The 24,262-nt window shown below is 39.3% G+C and overlaps 1 protein-coding gene across 2 annotated transcripts in view; it reads right to left on the minus strand.

Annotated features, from left to right (window-relative positions):
* LOC122793640 (anoctamin-7-like) overlaps positions 1-22,437 on the minus strand; it is a 2,355,351-nt gene extending 2,332,914 nt beyond the window's left edge. For both annotated transcript variants that reach the window (XM_044061850.1, XM_044061849.1), the window contains exon 1: positions 22,052-22,437. In XM_044061850.1, the coding sequence (XP_043917785.1) occupies positions 22,052-22,183 (132 nt within the window). In that variant the 5' untranslated portion in view covers positions 22,184-22,437. The remainder of the gene's footprint in view (positions 1-22,051) is intronic.
* Positions 22,438-24,262: the final 1,825 nt, after the last annotated feature.

Consider the following 24,262-nt stretch of genomic DNA (forward strand, 5'->3'; position numbering starts at 1 on the left):
TTATTTTGCTGCTGAGCAGAACAAGGGCCCTGACAGAGTGACTAAGGAACTTTTAAGCAGTTGTAATTGGGTTTGCACGACGCTTAGCAATACTAAGTTAAGCGCACACATGCGCACACTCACTTAATCCCGTTTACTACTGCTTAAAAGTGCTTACTCCTGCTAACCCCCGCGCTAATTTCTTTGAAAGAAAAGAAAATGGGGAGATAGGAAAGTGGTGAAAAAGGGGGCACAAAGAGGGAAAGACAGTAAGGAAACAAGCTTGAGATGTGCAGGACGGGTGAGGGAAGGTCCATAGCTGTCCATTTCTTTACCAGCAACAGCTGTGCATGTGCAATAACTTTGGAGTGATATTTGAAACCTGCCAATTGTAATTATCAGTTTACATGTCCAGCGGACATGTGTGCGAAATGGGCAGCTATGTATGGGGTGTAATTTCTTTGTGGGTACAGATTGCCCTTTTTTTTTCAGGTGAGAGTGGAAAGTGAGGTAGAGGAAGTAGGTATATTTGGGGAGGTAGGTTGGGGAGGTAAACAGACAAGACAAACAAGATGCATACAGGGGCGGTGTATGACACATGGTTTGGGTGAACACAATTGACGGGGATGGATGTTTGGAAATCGCAAGCCCATGAGCCCACAGATGGTAACAGTGGAACTGAGATCCCCACCCATGGGCAGTCACCACTGCACCTTCACAGCCCCGAGGGTGGCTGTGCTGGGGGCTGCGTAGGATGGGCAGGCTCACTCATGAGACGTGCCACTCTCGCCTCAAGCTGGCATAGGGTTCAGTGACTGAATGCTGGATCTCCCTACGCACCACAACCCAGACCCTTCGAAGGGTGACAGGTGGACCTTCTCTGCCCACGCTGCATGGGGGATGAGCCCCATCCTCTGCAGTGCTTCCACCTGAAGGTGGCACAGGACCAACGAAGGAGGGGAGCCCAGGCTGGGCACCGGAACTGCTGGTGCCAGGTGCACTCGCCAGCTGAGGAGGGACAGGTGGGTCCACTGGGATCGGCCTTCCCATATGTTCTGTGATTAGTTGTGTTTAATTACAACATAAACAGCAGCATTCCAAATTAGTTGTAACAGCATGCAGTAATATTCCCATTAACCCAACACACCAAGGTTCCAACAGTTGAACAGCAAGCATAACACATGCATATATTGAACAGTGGACATTCCAACAGCATGCAGGGATGATTGGTGGCAACAGGCCACCATGATTGTGGTGTTTGAACAGGGCACATGCAACAAAGTAAATGCAAATATTTATAGAACAATAGGACATATGTCCCAAAAAATGTTTTGAGATTACACATTCCCATTGAGTTGTAGAATTGCATTGTTTATGCACATACATTAGGGTGTAGACAGAAACCTCAATTAACATCTTATAAGTACTTTTAGTCTACACTACATTCCTATTGACTGCAGGTGTATATCCCCTACATGTATTATTACACTTGGCAACATGCAATGGGTTTGGCTAGTTCATTATATACCTGACCTATATCTGACATACTAACTGTCCAAGATGCAGATGTTACTACTACATATTTATTGATTGTATTTATATTTCTTTATCTACGTATCTGGATGTGTTCACATGACATTTTCAGTTAGATTTGTACAGAACCCTACATTTCGTGCAGCACACTCACATTTCTAGAGATCTAATTAACAAGCTACTCATGTGCCAGATTTACTTATGCATGCCAGCCAGTAACTGACTGCTGAGGACTGTATATATGCTTCACAGCTACTGGCACTTCCATCAACCACTTTAGATGGGACTGCCCAACTGTGGGTTGCCAGCACTTATTAAAACAGTACTATTTGTATAATGCAAGGGTACAACAACATTTCAAAGTAAGTGACACAGACACACTCCAGGTTTTATACCTTTATTATTTACATTACACACTATTCCACAGGCTCTCTCCTTTATTTGATATTACAGTGCATATGGAAGACATATTCAAGACATATTATACCTTTATTAATACGTTAGAACACTCTTTTTCAGGCTCGCTCACTTATTTTATATGACAGTACATGCAGAGATATTATTTTGGACATATTTTACCTTTCTTAATGTGTTACTACACTTTTTCTGGCTCTCTGACTTATTTTATATAACAGTATATGCAGAGGAATTATTCAGGGCATTTTATGGCTGTATTATTGGGCTACAACACTTTCTTTCAGGCTCTCTCACCTATTTTATATAACAATACATGCAGAATAATTACTAACCTGCCTGGTGGCGCAGCCTTAGCAGCCTATCTGCATAGGCTTGCTGATTCGCAGCACGGACACCTGCAGCTGTGAAGTAAATGAAGGGATATTGAGACATACCTATCCATTATACAGAATCAATTAGCATGTCTTACACACTGCATTCCATGGCTACCTATTCAGTATTGGGGCATCTTGCATCCCACAGGCCTCCTGTATTCATTGGTTCAGTAGGTCTGGCTTCCGTCTCTTCAGGTCTGCATGGTGGTGACGGACCTGCTCACCAGTCCGAGGAACGCCTGTGACACTGGTGAGGTCATGAGCTAACTGGTTCCAAGCTTCTGCCTTGTACTCCGTCCCTTGGAACTGGCCCTGCAGGAGTCTTGACTCATGACGGTGGACAAGGAGCCAAACCATGTATTTCGACTCCTCGATGCCCCAACGTTTCGCTCTAAAGCATGTACCCTCTCCAGCACCAGCCATTCTAACTGCAGATGGGAGCTACGATCAGTTATGGTGAGTATTCCCACCTATGGGGCTTAAATATGCCACATTTCCCACACTTTTTTGTGATTGGCCGTTTTTGAAAATTCTCGGCTGACTGCAGACCTGCTTAGCAATGGTTAATCTACCATTTATAAGTATATGTATGTTAACAATGGCTGTTTATCCTAAGCTGTCATGGTTTAGTGGTTCAGTACTTTGATTATGGTGCACAGAGTCCTGGGTTCGAACCTTGTCATTGCATTTTATTTTACTACTGTCCAGACAGGCTAGGGGGTGTGGCTGTGTTTAGGCAACTTTGCTCTATGTTGCTCCATGATGCCCTACGGTGCGCTGGTTGGCGCGGTGCGCACCTCCATGCAAACCAATTGCGTTGGGTAAAGCACTATTTAGCTATGGGCAACTCTATTGCGCTGGGTAAAGCGCTGCTTAACTGCAGGCGATTATATGTCAGGATCCTGTATAAATATATATTTTGTTCACTGATACATAGGCCATTTCAATGCTTTTTAGTAAAATTTTAATCATATATGTCAGGAATTATTTCATATACTAATTTAGAACATAAATAGGAAGGGGAGTGGTGGGACTCGAACCATGAGTGACTCCTCTTTGTACGAACGCTCTACCATTACGCTATTGCTATTTGGCGTAATTTGCATAAACATTCCTTCTTATGCTCTTTCATGTCGGGATTGCTAACTGTAGCTAAGCAATGAGCACACCCACGCACACACGCACAAATACAGGCAGCTATATCGGGTATTAGAAAAAAAATTAATGTTTTACTTTTTATAACTGTGCTGGGGGGTTACAATGTCAGGGAGTGTGTTGTTGGGCACATGGACATTTGAGCGGACTCGCTCATGTGTGTTGACATTTTGCATTTCGGACACTTGCAGGGGCGTGGACCTTTACACTGCTCGCCAGTCGGACACGCCCCCTGCTTTCCTGCACGGTCTGTGTTAGACTTGGAGTTGAGTCAGCGTGCCCTCATGAATATTCATGGCACGCTGACATCATACCGTTCAACTGCAGCCTCCGAGTAAGACTTATTTAGTCTTACACGGAGGGTTTGTGAATCCGGGGGACTGATTTTCTATGCCTTTTGTTTATATTTTTAATTTAAAAAACAAAACTTTCAAATGCCACCACAAGCATTTCCTTATACTAGGCAAACTCTGTTCAAGAATGGATAGCACTGCATGTGTGAATGGAGTATATTGTCTGAATATAAACATATACTTGTGGTGGTGTTTGAATACTTTATTTTATTTATTTATTTTGTCTTCCTTTTAGCAAAGTACATAGATATGTACTATATACCCCTCTTTTTAGCCAGATGATTACAAATAAAAGCTTGCTGAGTTAGCTACCCACTGGCGTTTTACCTGTACTAGGAGGTAGTGTAGAGTAAATTATTTAAAAGAGACCATCTGGCATAATGGTTAGATCTTTGCCTCCCAAGCCAAAAATACAAGGTTTGATCCTGACCTCCAGCCAAAGCCTATTTGGAGTTTGCATGCTCTCCCTATGTCTCCTGTGGGGTTCCTCCCATCTCTGAAAAACATGCAGAGTGTTTCTATCTCAAACTCTGCAAAGAATGGAGCTATGGGCAACAACACAGACTCTACATGGTGCCCTACAGGGGAAAGAGTTGCATAAACCAACCTCTTTGGGCATCTACTATGGTGTGTAATATGATACCAGAACATGGATCACAGTCTGCACATTGTGACAGCGTAAAATATGACTCTAAGTGATTTGGTCGTATTTGCCAGTGAAAAGTGGGTTGAGGACCTGGACTACTCCTTCCATCGGGGAACCAAAGCCAATGGTGGGAGGGGGGTGTGTGCCCACCATAAAGGCCAGTAGTCCTAAATCAATAAGCTACTGGTCAGCTGGTGTCCAGTTACCTAGCATGGGTTACCTGAGATAGTTCTGTTGTGCAAAAGCTGGACATAAGACCAAGCAACCTGACAAACATGAATGAATAATCGCTACACTTAATTTAGGTTCACTGACAGGATGCAACTTGGAAGTGGATGACATTTTTATTTATTTATTTAACATTTGTTTAGCAGGGAAAGTCCAACTGGGACAGAGCCCATTCCATTTTCAGTGGAGGCTCAGGGAGAAATGCTCCAGATGGTAAGGAGGCTGGACATCCTATTTATCCAGGACAGAAGAAGAAAGGGCAGTGCAGCAAAGCCACTTGACTTGGGGTCCAGAATCTACTACTTAGGAAGACAACAGGCTAGAAATGGTGTGGGAACTGTTGTGAGGGAGAAGCTTCAGAAGACAGTAAGGGATGTCATCAGAATTAGAGACAGACTCATGGCAATCAGACTCCAGTGTAATGATAAGTCAGCATTTATAATCTCAGCCTTTGCCCCACAGCAGGGTTGTGATAGTGAGGAAAAGAGTGCATTCAAACAGCACTTTCAGGACCTAAAAGATAAAGCAGGACAACAGCAACTGGTGTTAATAATGTGTGACTTGAATGCACATATTAGAACAGACAGAACAGGTTATGAGGATCGCCTGGGTCCACATGGGTGGGGCAACAAGAATAAATAAGGAGAGGCCATTCTAGACTTCTGTTTGGAATAAATGGCTTGATAGTAGCCAACACCTGGCTCAGAAAGAGAGACAGTCACAAGATCACATACAAGAGTGCGCAACATACAGCCCAGGTAGACTTCCTCCTAGTAAGGAAATGACATTGGGGTAGAAATAACAATTGCAAAGTCATCCACATTGAAACAGTCATCCCAAACCACTGATTGATGCAATCAGCTGCAAGCAGTGGTAAGACAAGATCAACAGACACCATCTTGAAGACCTGGAAGTTGACTGAAGAGAAAGTACAGCAGCTCAAAGAATTACTTAGGACCCTAGCACCGCAAGAAGGAGAGGAAATAGGTGGAGTTGAAGAATGAAAAATCCTCAAAACAGGATGTGTGAGGACTACAGAACAGATATGTGGCCAAGCCAAGTATGAAAATAAGGTAATACGAAAGCTGGTGGCAGAATGCAAAAGTCCAGGAAGTTATCAAAAGAAAGAAGGTGTACAGGAAAAAGTGGGAGATAGAAAACAGACCAGGCTAAGAAGGAATACTGGCTGGCTAAAAAAGAGGCTAAAACAGCAGTTGGAATAGCAAAGAACAAAGCACCAGGGATGCTCTACTAGCTTATGGAAAGTAAGCCAGTAGACACGACAAAGAAACCCTTATCAGGTTGGAAAGCAAAGACAAAAAGAAAAGAAGATAGTCACACACCCTTCATATGGGATGCCAACAACAACCTCCTCACCAGTCCACAGGACATCAAAGGTAGATGGAAGGAGTATTTCCAGCCACTTCTGAATGAAGAAAACCCCACAGAAGCTGTACTGCCCCAGAAACAGCCTACAATGAGAAAAGAGTAGGTGCCCACCATAGAAGTAAGAACAGCACTAAGGAAAATGAAGTCAGGGAAAGCAGCAGGCTCAGATGAGGTCATAGCAGATATGATAAAGATGCAGTGTGAGATGGAGAAATGGCTCTTGAGGGTACTCACAGCAGTGTAGAGAAAAAGGCATATCCCAGATGACTGGAGAATAAGCATACTAGTGCCAGTGTTGAAGAACAAAGGGGACATTCACAACTGTGGGTAATACAAAGGTATCAAAACTCCTGTCACATTGCATGAAAGGAAGACTTGAGAAAGCGTGGCTTGTTCTACATGAAAGCGCTTGTCTAAATAAACCTGTTTTAAGCCGTGATGGTCATCTGGATTTTTTTGCTACATTTCCTGAAAGTTCTGTAGATAATGACTGATGAATATGCAGAGTAGTAGAAAGTAAGATGGCAGATGAGCAGTTCAAATTCAGATCAGGATGCAGCACAACTGACCAGATGTTTGCAGTGGGACAGATAGTTGAGTAGAAGCTAGAGATGAGGAAAGAGTCTAACTGGGCATTCCTAGACTTGGAGAAAGCATATGACAAGGTCTCAAGAAAGCTGATTTCGGCAGTCATGCCATAGCTTGACATCCCAGAAACATTGGTATTGTTAGTACAACCTATGTACAAGCATCCAATGGCTCAAGTATGAACAGTGTTCTGTCTCACAGGGCGTTCCCAGTGGGAGTGGGTGTGTACCAGTGTTCAGCTTTGAGCCCACTGCTGTTCATACTGGGGATGACCTACATTAGCAAAGAGGTCAGAGGGGACAGATCAACAAAGTTGCTGTATGCAGACTATGTGGCATTACAGGCAAACTCTGAGCAAGAACTTCAGCAAAGGATAGGGGAATGGAATGCAAAAGGGAATAGAATGCAAAACTGAAGACATATGGGATAAAACTGAGTACAGATAAGACAGTTGTAATGGCAGGAAATGGAGGAATTCAGAAGAAGCTGAGAACTGAGATAGAAGAGATTACAGTGGAACAGATTAACAGTTTCAAGTATCTGTGAGGGGTGGTTGAGGAGAAGGGAAGTCTGAATGAGGAGGTCAAAGCTAGAATTAGAGGGGCTACAGCCAAGTGGCACAGAATGTCAGGTGTAGTATATGGCAGAAGAATGCCAAAAAAGCTGAAAAGTAAGGTGTACAAAACAGTGGTGCAATCAGTACTACTGTATGGTACAGAAACCTGGGCAGTAAAGGTAGAACTGGAAATGAAGTGCCTGAGAAGAGTGGTAGGGTGCATACTGTGGGACAGATGATGAAATGAGGACATAAGAATAGAAGCTAAAGTAGATCAAGTTGCAGAAAAGGCCAAAGAGAACAGATTACAGTGGTTTGGACACATAAGCAGAAAAACAGAAGGCAATCAGGTGAAGAAGATTTGGGACAGACAGAAAGAAGGCAAAAGGAAGCAAAGGCATCCAGCAAAGAGGTGGATACATTGTGTGAGAGAAGACCTGTGACAGTCAGGCATGAGTGTCGAAGAAAGCAGGAAAATGTCATTGAATAGAGAGAGATGATAACAGTAGACATGACACCCCGGCCCAATGTAGAAAATGGGAAAAAGGGGATTGATGATGATGATGATGATGATGATGATAAAAGAATTAGAGTAGCAGAAATAGGTGGTTGTATTTAGGACAGGTAACTTTTTTCTTTCTTTTTTTCTTTTTTACTGTTTCATTTGACACATGAGTAATTATAAGTAATACAACTCAACCATCCCTGATATTGTAGAATGCTCCCAATATAACTTTATCATACCTCTGAATTGTCCCCAGTTTTTAGAACGACCCTGATTATCCACAGGTGTTTGCACCATTCTTTGTAAAAATTTTAAATATTTGGTAAATCACGAATTATTAGTCTGTTTATAATGCCAAACATTAGAGTTTCATATGAATGTTGATGTAAAACCTGTATTTTTTTTTCAATTTCAAGTGGATTACAGAGATATTTAAAACTTATTCCTGATTTTGGGCCTTTGTCTACCACATTATTTTTGGCTTTGACCTGAACGCTTGAGCACAGAAGATGAGCAGTATGTGTCTCATATTCCATGGCAGGAATGGACCCCATTCCTAAGTCAAAGTATCAATAAAATTAGTGAAATTAGTATTGTATAAAATTTTGATGTCAGCTAAAAGTGCTCTTAACAGCAACTGCAATGTGCCCAGAAATGACTACCTCTACAGTTCATACAAAGTTACATTTATCGGTAGCATACCTAAATATGAGTGTAAATTTTTTTTATGAGACCCATTGCTCCAATTACTATTGGAGCTGTCTGGGTATCTTTCTTCCATGTTGCCCTCATTTCTGCCTGCATAACATTTGTAGTTTTCTAGCAGATTGGTGAAGACTGCTACAGTCACTAAATAATGACAGACTTTTGACATTCAGATGTCAATCCTTCAGAAAATGTATTCCAATACAAAAACTGTTATTTTAACAACTTTATAAGTTAATTAGAACAGTATTTAAAATATGTCCTGCATCTTGGGCCTTGTGTCGCTCATTAGTTTTGGCTTTGTCCCTTACTGTTGCGGCAAGAAATTGTGATTTATTATTTTTTTAATATAGTTAGATGAGATATACACAACAAAGTGGCTATAACTGCTGGGTGAAGGAGGAGCTATTTGCAGATAAAAGTTACTAATCATTTGTTTAGTTAACCATTTGACTTTGCAGAAGTAATGTGTATCTGTGTGAAATAAGTTGGACTACTCATGGGATAGCTACTGTGTATGTGAAAAAAGCTTGAAATCATGTAGCTCTCAACTGTCCTGTGTTTTGAGAAGCCCCTGATGTTGTCACTTTTTTGTTCCTCACAAAATTAGCGGTTTTGTGGCAAATCATTGAGAATTGCAGTCACTAAGTAATAACAAATATATGAAATTTCAGACTTCATTTTCCTCAGAAAATGCATGGTATTGTAAACATTTATTCTTTCTTAGTATATTACAGCAACATTTAAAATCTATCCCTCATATTTTTAGTTTTTGTGCTGAATCTCACTCTAAGAGTTTGAGAGGTATTATTTTTATCAAAATCAGACGAGCTGTACTCATCACAGTTTCTATAACTTCTGGATTGGAGTGAGGGTTGTCTGTGGATGAAAGTAGCTTACCTTCTTGTCATTTGATCAATTCAAACAGTCTGGCTTTGCAGGACTAGTAAGTATGTATGTGAAATAAGTTGGAATATCTGGACTACTATGTGGTTTTGTGAAATAGACCTGAAATGCATGATTATGCTTATATTTATTTACCTATTTATTTTATTGTTTACAACAGTCATCTCAAGTGTACACAATAAACAATGAGGCTATAATTTCTGAGTATGGGTTCTGTCTTTGGCTAAGAATGGTTGACCCTGCTATCATGATCAAGTTAAACAGAAATCTGAGGTGTACCCAGTCAACAATGGGCTTATAATTTCTAGGTTCATGGAGGCAGTCTGTGGAGGAGAATGGCTGACCCTGCTGTCATGATCAAGTTAAATTGTTATTAGTCTAGTGTTACAGGGTAGGTGTGTTTGTGTAAATCCAGCTGGAATACTTTATGTTGGCCAATTTTAATCACTGTCAGGCATTTGAGGGGTGCAGAGTCAAGTGGCTTTACTTGATGAGTACAAACATTGTTGGATTACAAGAGCACTTTGAATGGCCTTAAGTGTGTGAGTTAAGGGGACCCATGATTTGAAAACTGCCCAGAGCCCAGGGTACACTTAATGCATTCCTGGCCACAACAGCTAAATAATAATAATAATATAATAAGTATATACCTTCCTACCTTACCTGTTCTACAACCTGTGCTCTTGAATGAAAACCTTCTCAGTGACAGAGAAAATATATTGGAAAAAAAAAACAAAAGAAGAAGGAGTAGCTAAATGTGCAGGGTAAGGTTTCAAACTGAAGTAAATTTAAGAATTCTTTTTATCATATCTTCATAATAGAGTGGAAAATCTATGAGCAGTGGCAGAGAATCAGAATGAATAGAATTCTGCTTCAATAAAATTGAAAAGTTAAAGAAGTGCTTCTCCCAATAGACTCTAGTACTTCCAACATATGTAAGAGGTTTCTTTTAGAAATAGAATACCTGACACTGTATATCTATATGTCTCTCCTGTAATATTCATGGTTTCATTAAAAATAATGTCTTTTGATAGTGAACCAGAAGATAATGAATCTGAATCCTAATGGTCAGAAAGCACATACTGTAGAGATAAATAATGAGATGGTAAAGCATGGCCTTCTTCCCAAGGTAAAATGAAAGGACAACTTATATGTTTCTTTCTTTGTTATGTAAGGCTTATGTGAGTACCAACGCTGGTGTAGAATTGCCTCACCCTAAACGTGGACGTTTAAAGAGAACAGTGTTGGTCTTGATGGCTTCTCAGAAGAAATCAATACTGTTTCCACTGCTAGTCTCTTGTCATCTATGGAAGGCACAACATAAACAGGAAGAAACCATTCCCTTTAGAATGTGATAAAAGATCCCCTGAGACAGAGGCAAATGTAGATTCATTTTATAACAAAAATTGTCTGGCTCGGCAGTTATTTTCCGTTCCAAAAGTCATTTTTAGACAGGCTGGCATCTGAAATATCAGCAGTGTTGATGCAGCTGCAAGTTTTACCTTATATTTACTAGGCACAGACATTGGTATCAGTTCAAAATGTATAGAAGAAGCTAGTTTCATATGCCTGTCTTTGGGGATGATAACAACAAAGTATGAGCCTCAGAGTTCCCAGAAGAAGGTAGTACAGAATCAGAACCTTAACAGGAATGTAGTCTTCCTGTAGATGAAGTTAGTTCTTGGTATTACTTGTCTAACTTTCTCTGTTTTAGCTTTCTCTAATTATTTCCTAAGGATCTGAGACAGTTTTTTTTATCTCATCACTTTTCTGCCTTGTTTAAATTTGCTACAATGTTCATAATCTTCTGTTAAACGACTGATGGACATATTATTATCTATGGAAATTTAATGTGTACTTGCTTCTTTAAATGGGATTTGTAATGTATTTTACAAGGGAGATGTATTGCAGTTAGGCAAGTAATTATAAATATTATGCAGGAATAATTTCTGCTAACAAAACTAAGGCCAATGGCTGTTAATGAATGTAGCAATAAGCTGATAAAGAAAAACAAATTAGTGCTTCAGAATGTCTTGTCCTGAATTCTGTCTACCTAGTAACAGAAATGTGGCAGGGAAAAATAGGGATAAATGACATACGGCAAAATCATGAATTCTATTTGCTTGCCAGAAGAGAGAATACAAGATAAGGTCTGTGTGAAATGGTATTATTCAGATTCATGGAAATGTGCTGATAGTACCTAAATATATGAAAGGTTTTAGATCATTAGACAGAGTACCTCACTCTAAGTATTTTTTAAAATAGTATAAAAGCTAGTAGAGGGTTATGCCTTAATTATAATATATTGTGCTTTAGTTTCCTCCTTGTAATTTGAATGCTGTTATGCCATCCAGAATTCCTGATGCATCCAAGAGTGTTTTTTACTATCTTGTAATGTCTCTATAATGTCTTGAATGGCTGAATTGCATTATGATGCGACTGCTTATCAAACAGTATCAAAGACTCATCATTTTTTTCTAACATCTCCAACATTGTGTTCATGATCCAGCGGAAAAGACATTGATAGCGAAAGTCTTTCAGGATATTTGCCTGCCACAGTCATATCTGTCAATTATTTTACTCGGGTAATTAGTGTGGCCTTAGAAGTAGTTTACATAAGTAAGAAGGCTGTGGGTGTAAAGGCCTTCTACACTGGTGGGTTAGAGACTGAAGGAATTTTCCAGGCAGTGAAAATCCCTGAGCTGCAATTTAATGACATAAGTTGCAATGACTTGTGAATCCATTTGGCCACTACTGAAAACCCTGAAGACATAATAAAAAAGGCTGAACTACAACAACTAACGAAATTAAAACTATCAACTTCAAAATTAAGCAATAAATGTAACAGAAAATGGCTAATCCACAGTACAAAATTTATTCTAGTAAAGCTGGAAATGTATGACATTCAGGGAAGCTAGTTTCCAAGCTCCTCCAAATCCAGAAAACACAGATACCTATGCAGAGGCATAAGCAAAAGCCCTGTATGGCCATATAAACAACTGCACAGAAAGGGCAATGCCAGACCGAAATAACCCCAAGTCAAAAATAAGCCACCCTGGTGGACACCTGGTATTAATAGGTTGTACAACAAAAGAAAAAAGTCCTTTTGAGAAGTAAGATGGAATGTGCACAACAGAGCACAAGTCCCTCATTAGTCATGTCTCTGAAAGCAGACTTTGAGGTAAAAATAGCCTCCAAAGCTAAGGATAACCATAAGGCATTTTACAGTTATGTCAGCAGTCTTAAGGGCAACAATATACATTTATGTCAGCAGTCTTAAGGGCAACAATATGCGGAATTAGTTGTAGATGGCATCACCTATACTCAGAAAAAAGATATAGCAAATCTGCTGGCTGAAAAATTCATCTCAAATTTCACCTCCCCATCACTCTCCCCCCATTCTCACCCAAGATGTACCCTCCACCACCAATTATCACCAAAGAACAGGTTGCCACTGCACTTTCTAAAGCTAAAAACAGATTCAATGGGGTCTGACGATATACCAGGTTGGCTCTTACACAACTTAAATAAGGACTATTAGGATCTTTATTTAACCATAGTCTCTAGACTGGCTTTGTTCCAGTAGAGAGGAGGACAGCAACAGTCATCCATCTGCATAAAAGGGGACCATCTACTGACCCGGGAAATTACAGACCCATATGTTTGACTAGTCTTATATGTAAGGCCATGGAAAGAATAAATCACAGACCTGAAAGATAATGACATAGAAAACCCCCAAATACTGGACTCAATCCAATTTGGCTTTGTCAAGGGTAGGTCATGCCTACTGAATCTGGTGGATTTATTTGAAAAAGTCACTAAGGTCATGGATGAGGGTAAAACAGTACATGCCACTTACCTTGACCTGGCAAAGGCATTTGACACAATTCCCCACTCAGGTATTATAAATAAATTCACAAAACTGGGCATAAATCTCTATGTCACCAGATGGACAGCCAATTGGCTCATGGACAGGGCACATGTGGTTAAAGTGGGTGAATCCAGATCCAGCAAGAGGCCAGTTACTAGTGGTGTGCCAAAGGGCTCAGTGCTGGGATCTCTCCTTTTTGGAATATACTTCTCTGAAGTTAGGGCTATTGTGGAAGGCCTCTGAATGACAAAGTTTACCAACAACTGCAACTTGGGGGGAGTCACTGAATCCCTCAATAAAGTAGATATCCTTCAGCAGGGTGTGGAACAGACAAATGATTGGTGCCAGAACTATGGCCTAAAACTAGATGCGAAAAAATGCATTATCATACCCTGTGGGAAGTCAAATACCCCTGCAAATTACAACATAAATAGCATACCCCTAAGAGTAAACTCAGAGGTGAGAGATCTAGGTACACAGCTAGCTAGTAGCCTGAACTTTGACTGCTATGTGTCCACAGTAGTGAAGAAGTCCTTCTATATGGCACAACTTATAAGTAAAGGTATGGCATCCAGATCCAAGGAAATTATAGTCCTGCTGTACTCAGCCCTCATTAGGCCATTAAACAAATACAATGTGCTATTTGGCATGTACTTGACTAGGCATTTATAGCAAATGGAGTGACCTCAGAGGTTCCTCACAAAGAAAATACAGGGTGCAAACAACTCGTCCTATGTGGATAGACCAAAAGCTCTCTCCCTTTACACATTCTCCTTCCCACTATTAAGAGATGACCTATGCCTGACCCACAAGGCACTCATGAATCCAGCCCTGATGGAGCTGCTACACATCCATAAGTCAAACAGCCTGTGGGTCACCCAATACAGGGATCTAAACTTAGTCAGTGACTCAAACAAAACATGCTGGAGAGACAAATATGTGTCTCAGAGATTACTCCTTCCTTTCTTTGGAAAATACTTCTTATTCACATTAAGCAGAGCTCTTCCCTGGCCCTTTTCAAATGCAATTTGGATCAATGGATAGGAAATCTGAAAGTTACAACTGGGGTAGCACCTATGTCCCTTATGGACAAAGGCAATCTGTAATATTCTCAAGGCATAGGTACAAATCCATGCTATGGTCTTCCCTAGGGGCCATATATTGGGTAACATTGGTTATATTGATCTTGATGATGATAGGCTTGTAAAGGCTCTTAAGCCATTAGCCTAGTAATTTCCTATGTACCTAAGTTTGAATGAACAGGGATGTGTGATAAGCATCTTTTAAGTCTAGTGTTAAGAGAAAACTTTTAAGAGGAAGAAGAGGTTGTGAAGTGACATCAATTTGAATTTGGGCACCATCACAAACAGGTTTAGGAAAGGAAGATTGAGAACTTGTCTCCAAGCATTTTCTTCCGTTGGCACTAAGAACATCCTTAAATAAAAAACCTTCCCCACCTGGGAAGGAGCAACTGGTTCTACCCCTCTGTATGATGCATGTGATGAAGAACCAGTGGAAACAAAAGAGTCTGATCTGGAGGATGAGGAAATTCCCTCTGGAAAGTCAGAATTTCCTCCCACTGCCATCTGTAACCTTGATGAATGATCTTCAGAATCCATTTGTTTACAACTATCTGTTGCCAAAGAGAAAAATGGAGATTCAAATTTCTGGAAGAACAAAAGGGACCAGGGTGGAGCGGATCACTAGGTCTCTTGAACAGTCATTCAGACTTGTTGGATTGTCCTTGGCTTTGGGAGGTTTGAGGCTTCTTTTTAGAAACCCTTGCCATTTCTTCTTAAATGTGTGTTTACATGTATTTGTTGAGACTGCTTATTCTGCTTTTTGCCAAAACTGGATAAGGAGTTATAGAATCCCTTAGGAAATTTGGAAAAGGAGGGCTGAAAAATCTTACAGATTCCCTGGATTAATTTATCCCTTTCATAACACTTTTTGATCACCTCTGCAAACCAGAAGAGATAAAACAATCTTTATCCAAAGAATAATTTAAAATGTCATTATTAACATCATCTGGGAGGTTCTGAGAATGCAGCCATGCAAACCTTCTCAAAACAATACCAATGGCCATAGCTCTGGAAGAAGTATCAACATAATCATATACAAATTGCAAACAATAAGTAGTGACCTGTACAATATTCAAAAGTAAATTATTTAAAGCAGATTTTTTTTTTTCTTTAAAAGAAAAAACGTTCTTCATACTTTCAAAATTAGTTGGAACAAACTTTAACATATGATCCTGACAATTCAAAATTCTGAATATCAGCATTGCAGAAGTACAGACTTCCCAAGTTACTTACCAATAATTTTCCCATCCTTACTAGAAAGAGTACACTTAGAATTAACTAAGTGTTTAGAAGAAGTGGGATCAACTAAAGCTGCAGCTGCTAGGTCAGGTTTGGGAATAGTACATAAAAACTTTTAAAAGGTCTTTTTAGTGGCTGACTATCCGGAAATTTTCAGGCAGCAGCACACACATCCTCTAAAGCAGACAGAACAGGAGGCATGGGTGAATGTTTTGGAAATTCCTTTTGTAAAAACTCATATTATTTTTTGAGGGATTGAGAAACTTCATTGATTTCCCACTGAAAACACTAGCACATTCTAGCAACAGTCTCAGAAAGAGAGACCTCCACAAGGAGAATCAGAAACTGAGCTTTCCTCAGAATAGGAATTAGAAATCTGAGGAGAAAATCCTGTATCTGTCTCTTCATCTTCACGTTCAGATTGAGAATCTTGAATCTCTTCAGGGAAAGAGGTATCTCTCTTTTACCAGAAAGTACTTTACAAGAATAATCAGTAGCCTGCATTAAACCTTGACCAAACCCAGTAAACTACTCCTGTCTAAGGAAATTTGAGGATGGGTAGACACATGCTTAGTTTTCTGTTTCTTTTTGTCAAGAAAATTGAGGCCAGCCCTGTTACTAATGGCAGCAGCGGCTTCCGCAAAGGTGGGCACAGCATTCTGACACAACAGGAAAGCATTCCTTGTTCCGTCTTCCAGGACAGACAACATTGGCTCTCCCTTGCACCTTTCCCAGTAAGGGACCCCAACAAACACAGAGTATGTGGCTAATCTCTGGTCCATAGTAGCTGTAAGTGTTACACCAGTGGGATCTGGGGTAAAATATGAGTGGTCTGAGGTACAACAAATGGCCAAAGCAGAGTCACCTACCTGCTGATGAGGCAAACTGATAGACTGCTGTTGTAGCAAAGGCTGTTTACATTTTTCTTTTTGTGACTAGAAGAAGGATTGACCATGGGACTGGTAGTTTGTTCCATGGTCAATCCAAAACTGGTACCTTTTTTCCAGGGAAGAAAAGAAGCAAATGGCAGTTAAAAACTACAAGTCTTTAAAAGCCACTTTTTTTCACAGAAAAACACAGGAAAAATAAAACACTTTGCTAGAACCCCCCCCCCCCCAAAAAAAAGGGAAAATAAACAATTTCTCTGCAGAAAAAAATGTTTTTCATTTGCTTTACACAACTTTTAATCTGACAGGAAAAAAGAACACTACCATTAAAAGTACAATACAGTCTCATGACAGCATGTTTAAAGACAAAACTCCTAGCTTTAAAATAACTTTTCTGAAGAGGAAAGTGATACAACACAAACAATCTATAGAAAATGGAAGTTTTTTTTTCCACCAAATGGAACTTATTTGCCCAGCAAAAGAACATCACCAAGCCAACCACTGATCCTCAAAGTTCTTAGTGAAGGGTAGTCTTCAGCAGCAGTAAAGCTCTGCAGGGCTAGCACCCAAACTTGCCTTTTCGTCAGCTCAGCTCAAGCTGCCTGACAGCTTGGTTGCATAGAAGGTGCCCTGTATCTTTGAAGATCGCTGGCTGTTATATCCTTGGCAAGATATAACTCATATAGGTAAGGTGATAGTAGCCGTGACCAATATGATAAACATCATTGTTTCTTTTCAGTCAAAAATGCACCTATATCAAATGTTCAAAAAAGCAAGGAATCAGATCAGTGGTTGGAAATGTTAAACCAGTAAGGCATCTCTGTGATGTCTAACACAATAGACAGATAACTGTACAACAACCACAAAATCTTCAATGGCTCCCCAGCAGAAAATAAATAGTTAAAACATTTATACCATTCATTTATTACATGATCAGAAAATATCAAACACCAAATACTGAGCAAGAAACCAATAAACCAAGAAAGTGTTCAGAAGCAAGTCCACAGATAAGGTGTAACGGAATACTGTTAACTCACAATAAGGCACCAGGCTCGACTAATAATAATGATACCAGAAATTTATTGCTTTTTAACGCCAACAATATGTACCACACGTTTTCATCAAATAAGACTTCATCAGACAAACAGTCAAGGAAACCCTCAGGTTTAAATACACATATTAATCACATAAATTGGCAATTAAGTTAATTAATCTGATTTAAAACCACAGTAATATTTTTCTGAAAGAACAAACCTAACAAAGCAATTATACTACCATTGTTAAAAACAGCAAAGGAATGTTCTCTAAAATATTAAAATTCTAAATAAATTTTATAATCATAAAACTGATTAATGTATAGGTTTATATATTTATTTCCATTTTTATTCTATCCTTGCACCAAACCAATATTGTAGTCTGACAAGCTATTCAATGGATTTGTGAATAAATAACAGGTAAATTATATCCTGTCGGATTTTAATTTCAAGTAAGGCACAATAGATATAGCTTCATTAAGCCCTGGGAATCTGTTAGATTCCAGGAGGATCTGCCAATGTGTCTCCCTATGGGAAAGTAATGTCTCCCATGGACCACCCCTGGGGTCTTGTATAACAGAGTCCAATACAAAAAAATTGTAAATAGCATCTGAACATAATAGACTGTGCTTGTAGAGAGCATTTTTCATATCTCGCTTGTTGATATCATAGAGATGTTCATACACTCTTCTACGGAGTTGTCTCTTGGTCTTGCCCACGTAGAAAGCCTGACAAGACAGGTACAAGGCCAAGTAGACAACTCCGTAGGACAAGCAATTGTAAAATCTTGTAGAACCAATCCTCCTGTTTCTACTTTCCACATACACAGTCTCTTTGTTAATTATATGCTTACACTGAGAACAATGTCCACATCTAAATGTACCCTTACGTGTGTTTCCAGTTTGATATTGTCTAGGCCCTGTCTCTAAAATTCTCTTAATATTGTAACCCTTTTTATAAACGGTTTTAAGGGTTATAGTTTTAAATACATCCAAATCGGTCAACTCCTGAAAAGCCTTGAATTCCTTTTCAACTATCTGTCGAAACTTCCTAACATTACCACTATATTCTGTGATGAAAAGTATTTCTTGTCCTACACAATTAGATATACTCATGTCCTGTTGTATACTAGGTAGATCCTGTCCTAGAATAGGCTTGAATCTTGTGGTTCTACCTAGGAGCACCTCCTGTTTAACTAGATTAATCATATGTTCGGGGTACCCCCTGTCCATGAACATGACAGTTAACTTATCACATTCTTCATTGAAAAGGTGGTCCTGGGATGTCATGCGGGACGCCCTAACCATCTGTCCTTTAATAATGCCTTTTTTCTGGTACTCAGGGTGGGAACTGGAGAAGTGCAAATAACTGTTGGAAAAGGATGGCTTTCTGTATACTGAAGAAGAAAAGCCAGCTGCCACCTTACTGATAGTAACGTCCAAATAATGGACTGTTTCTTCAAAGGTCTCATGGGTGAACTTTAAAAAACTGGTTGTGCTACCTATGTAGGTAAAAAACTCCTGAATGGTCTCTGGGGGGCCTACCCAAAAAATACAGATGTCATCCAGGAATCTGGTGTAGTGATTCCAGTACTTCACAAACCTACTATTGTTGATAAACTTCTTCTCCCAGGTGGCCATGACGATGTCTGCATATATTGGGGCAAAATTAGCCCCCATGGACACCCCAGTGATTTGTCTAAAGTACTCACCCCCATAACTTATATAGTTGTTTTCTAAGACCAACTCAACTAAGGTTTTTCCAGGGAAGAAAAGAAGCAAATGGCAGTTAAAAACTACAAGTCTTTAAAAGCCACTTTTTTTCACAGAAAAACACAGGAAAAATAAAACACTTTGCTAGAACCCCCTCCCTTAAAAAAAAGGGAAAATAAACAATTTCTCTGCAGAAAAAATGTTTTTCATTTGCTTTACACAACTTTTAATCTTACAGGAAAAAATAACACTACCATTAAAAGTACAATACAGTCTCATGGCAGCATGTTTAAAGACAAAACTCCTAGCTTTAAAATAACTTTTCTGAAGAGGAAAGTGATACAACACAAACAATCTATAGAAAATGGAAGTTTTTTTTTCCACCAAATGGAACTTATTTGCCCAGCAAAAGAACATCACCAAGCCAACCACTGATCCTCAAAGTTCTTAGTGAAGGGTAGTCTTCAGCAGCAGTAAAGCTCTGCAGGGCTAGCACCCAAACTTGCCTTTTCGTCAGCTCAGCTCAAGCTGCCTGACAGCTTGGTTGCATAGAAGGTGCCCTGAATCTTTGGAAGATCGCTGGCTGTTATATCCTTGGCAAGATATAACTCATATAGGTAAGGTGATAGTAGCCGTGACCAATATGATAAACATCATTGTTTCTTTTCAGTCAAAAATGCACCTATATCAAATGTTCAAAAAAGCAAGGAATCAGATCAGTGGTTGGAAATGTTAAACCAGTAAGGCATCTCTGTGATGTCTAACACAATAGACAGATAACTGTACAACAACCACAAAATCTTCAATGGCTCCCCAGCAGAAAATAAATAGTTAAAACATTTATACCATTCATTTATTACATGATCAGAAAATATAATACAACTTACTCACATTTATTACCATCTGTATCAGCAGCAAATACTAATATCCTCACATGGGCTTGCCTGCAGCTGTGCTATACTTTTGCCATGCATGAACTAAGTGCATAGTTTTTCATTGTGTGATTTTTTTTTACTCTGAGTTTCAAAAGTGATAAGTAAGAGTATAGCATACAAATCTTCTTACTTATATTTAGTGCTTAGTTATGTATCTTAGTCATAATTTCCTTGCAAATGAGCTTTATTTATGTCTTATGAGATGCACTTAGAAATGGAAATTTGGAGCTCAGAAGGTAGTCAGAGCAGAAAGCAACATTAATAGTATTAATTCATAAAGGGGTTTTAATGAATTCCACTCAAGCCCTATAATGCAATCATCTCTTCTGGAAACCTTTTCACTGTCATGTACATGGAGAAATTATAGCATAACTTACTATTTACCATTTAACTAATATTAAATGAGGGTTCCCTTCCCTTTCATTTATAACAGGTCTATTTCATTTAGTTTTATAGTTAGAGCTGTAGTACAAAACTGAAGAAATGGCGGGGTTTAGGAGAAGCAATTAAAAAGTGCTTTGTCAGAAACTCCCAGAAATGATGAGGCATGCATACTAAGACAGTACAACCTGAGGGCTATATTCTACATATGACACCTTGATAAGATATGTGTGTAGGTCAGCATAGAAACTGGAGATTTGAAACATTTTCAGATGGTCCTGGTACATCATATGTAATCACCACAATCAGTCTATAAGGTATTAAAATAAGTCAAAAATATGGAACTGGTTTGCAAGTCTATTTAGTAATTACCGTTTGGAATCGGGGCTACACTTAAAAGTGCTTATGTTCTTTTGGCACAAGCATCCATTTCTTGAGAGAAGGATGCATGGGGAATAATGAGCTACCCATCTTTCTAATACACAATATTAAACGCAACTCTCCCCAAACACCCTCCATGAATGCACAAAGAAAAATAACTTCTAATGCAAAACAGGTAGCCTTCTAAATCTGGCACCCATACTAGTAACTCCCAGCTACAGTGCACGTTAGCCTCAGTGTTGCACCTCAGTACCTCATCATAATGCACTGGAACCTCTACAAATGACAACCTGGAAGCTGTTAGTTCTAACATTCCTTGAGATGCTTCTGCCAACACTGCTGTACAAGGGCAGTATGGCACAACATTCAGCATCGTGGCTCCTGCAGTTTACAGGGAGTGCACTTCTAATGGAATATTATGCTACAGTGAGTATCTGGGTGGCCAAAGCAGAAGCTGAGCATTTTGTGGTATTTATTAGTAAAGTAAGCACATGTTCTGAGAATCATTACTAGTCTCTTCCCCTGCCAGTAACAGCTGTGCCAGTAACATAGGCACACTTTATCTTAAGACACACAGAAAATGTGGTTGTACCAATGTATATAACAGAAACCTTGTACATAGAGAGAAGAAAAAGGCAACCAGGATTTTATTCACTCAGGTACGTCTTTACCTCTCACAGCAAATACAAGGCTGGAATCACAAAGGCGAAACAAAACCAAATATTTGTACCGTAATAACTTCACATCATATATTACAAATAATAGCTCTCAAAACTTTGCAAGTCAAAAAAGATGAAAAAAAAATGTGTCTATTTAATCTGTAATTGGAAGTCACTACATTAAGTTTCAGTGGTCAGAATTATTTCTGTGGTAGTCCTTTTTTAATTAGAGGATTTTTTGGTGGCACAGCTTATACAGTTCCTGATTTTGAACCACCAGAGTATTACAGAATACCGTGTTTCTTCTACAGCTGTTTACCTCTATTGTAGGGAAATGGCATGCACAATACAGGTCACTTCTCATGTTAGCTTCTTTTTTTTTGTCTTTGCTAAACAGGTTCTTTCACACAAATAAACCAAGATCACTAACCATACTAGAAGATCTCACTCACAAAGAGACCACAGCTTCTGAATTTAGTAGAGTTTGCATTGTCACACTTTCTGCAACACAGTCAAAGAAAGTGGGGTTTACTCACATATCCTGTTGTATATCTGCCATTCTGCACGCTACCATAGGAATCTGTCAACATTCTTGACCCATTCTTTTCCAGATCAAGTAACACACTGCTGTCTTCTTCCAGAGCTTCGGAGATCTTTTTCCTTATCATAATGTTTATGTGGATCACACTCCTGAAATTTCACACATCCCCAAGAAATAGAAAATAGAAGGAAGGAAGGAGTAAGGACAACAAGCTATAGTGTGAGACGAATAAGCCGTCATGCAGTCTAGTGCTATCTGCCTTCACGGTGCTCAGCTGTGGATGCAGAGAGCAAGAGAAGCAGTGTACTGCTCCGCAGAAGAGCAATACAGCAGGCTGTGAAAAACCTGAGAGCAGAGTAATAGTATGAGAATATAAGAGTGAATCGTATTCAAATCTGTTTCCTCAGTTTGTGTTGCAGCAGCTCCCTCCAGGGGTCAGATGGTAATAAATGTGATGTAATGCAAGTCCTGGCCTACCAGTTACTGCAGCTTGTGTTCCACAACCAACCAACATAATATAAAGAACCCCCACGCACACACACACATATACATATACATATACACATAAAGTGAACACAGACATCCTTTATAAAAAAAGTGCTTCATAAAGAATGGCAGAATAATTGTTTAACCCTGCTGAACTGTGTGATCTGTTATTCATTGTGAGTGAGTGAGTGAGTGAGTGAGTGAGTGAGTGAGTGAGTGAGTGAGTGAGTGAGTGAGCGCGCGAGAAAGAGAGATAGAAACAGCATGAAAAAAGTCTTCTGATTTTCAAAAATATTAAGTGAATGCATGGTGGGTGGAAGGGGGCTGAATGCAGTATGGCCCACACAAATTCATGCTAGAATGGAAAGCAGTGAAAAAAAAACAGAAAAGTCATGTTTTCTTTAGGAAGATAGCTAATTTTAGTGTAATGTTGATGTGCAGATGTATGTTTTGGTTTAGTGAGTCGGTTTAGCAATCTGAATAGTTGTATTTTCAAGCATGTCCTAACATAATATGGAAACTCATTTTTCCCAACAAACTGTGCCCTTTTTCAGATCTGTGTTAGCTGTTTAAATTCAAAAGCTCCTTAACATGTAACTGAGGAACAAATGCAGGGCCTAAAGGCTGAACTATAAGGATGCATAACTGTACCACCAATGTGAACTTATCTGAAACTTCAAGGGCACTGGAAAACAGGTAGCAAAAGGCAGAAAAAAGTAAGGAAGATAAACAGAGTAAGAAAGGAAATGCAAGACTTCCATTCTGCTTAATGAGGTTTATTGTAACTGGTTAGCAGATTTACTATTTTAATAAGCGAGGCTGCCTGAGATTAGACAAACAATTAATCAATGGGTTTGTAAGGACACTTAGGGTCATTTAGTATAAAAGGAGGGAGGATTCAAACTCGTGTTTTTCTTTTCTTTTCCCCATAGTCCCTAAATCTAAATGTACAGAAAAGAATAATGATTTAAATGCATAGAGACAGAGATACATACACTCTGAGGGGACTACGAACATGCATTTTAACCAAGGTGCTAAAGGCCATGCGCATGTTATAAGCTTAAGTGTATTATTTCCTGTACATCTACAGTAAAGTGCTATGGCATCACCAGACCAGTCCGGGAACATGGGACAGATGCAGGGAGAACATTAAGGCTTGGGTAACAACAATACAAAAGAATACACTGAATACTTATGAAAGGTATTGCTCATTAAGGCCAAACAACTTAACATCGTACTCCCATAGTGGGACTCAGCAAAAAAAAATCTTTAAGGTTGTTAAAGAAAAAAGGGTAAGAAATGGCAAAATCTCTGCTTATTCACTCATAGTTGTTTTGATACCTGGAAGAAATATGTGATTATTATAACATGTTGTGCAATGCTGCATAATACTACTGTTTCAGTATATATTTTTTTTAACCATTGTACAATGTACATTCATCAGCTCAACCCTTCTTCTCACAAGCCCTGTCACAACTTTTTATGGAGTTTACTGATTATATAGCACTTATTCAAATATTTGTATAATATACCATGAGAAGGACTGTTTTTTTTTTTATTTTTTCCCATTTCTTTTAAAATAAGGGCATTATTTATATAGGTGTTTAGTACCATCTCTGCTTCCTGATGTATTTGATTTTGCAGGCAATCATGCAGCAAGACACAATGACCCACAGCCTTCCAAATCATGATGCATGACAGATGTCTCTTGTTTTGCTTA

The sequence above is a fragment of the Protopterus annectens genome, chromosome 2.part0 (genome assembly GCF_019279795.1).
Source record: "Protopterus annectens isolate FY-2018-M chromosome 2.part0, PAN1.0, whole genome shotgun sequence".
NCBI classification, from domain to species: domain Eukaryota; kingdom Metazoa; phylum Chordata; order Ceratodontiformes; family Protopteridae; genus Protopterus; species Protopterus annectens.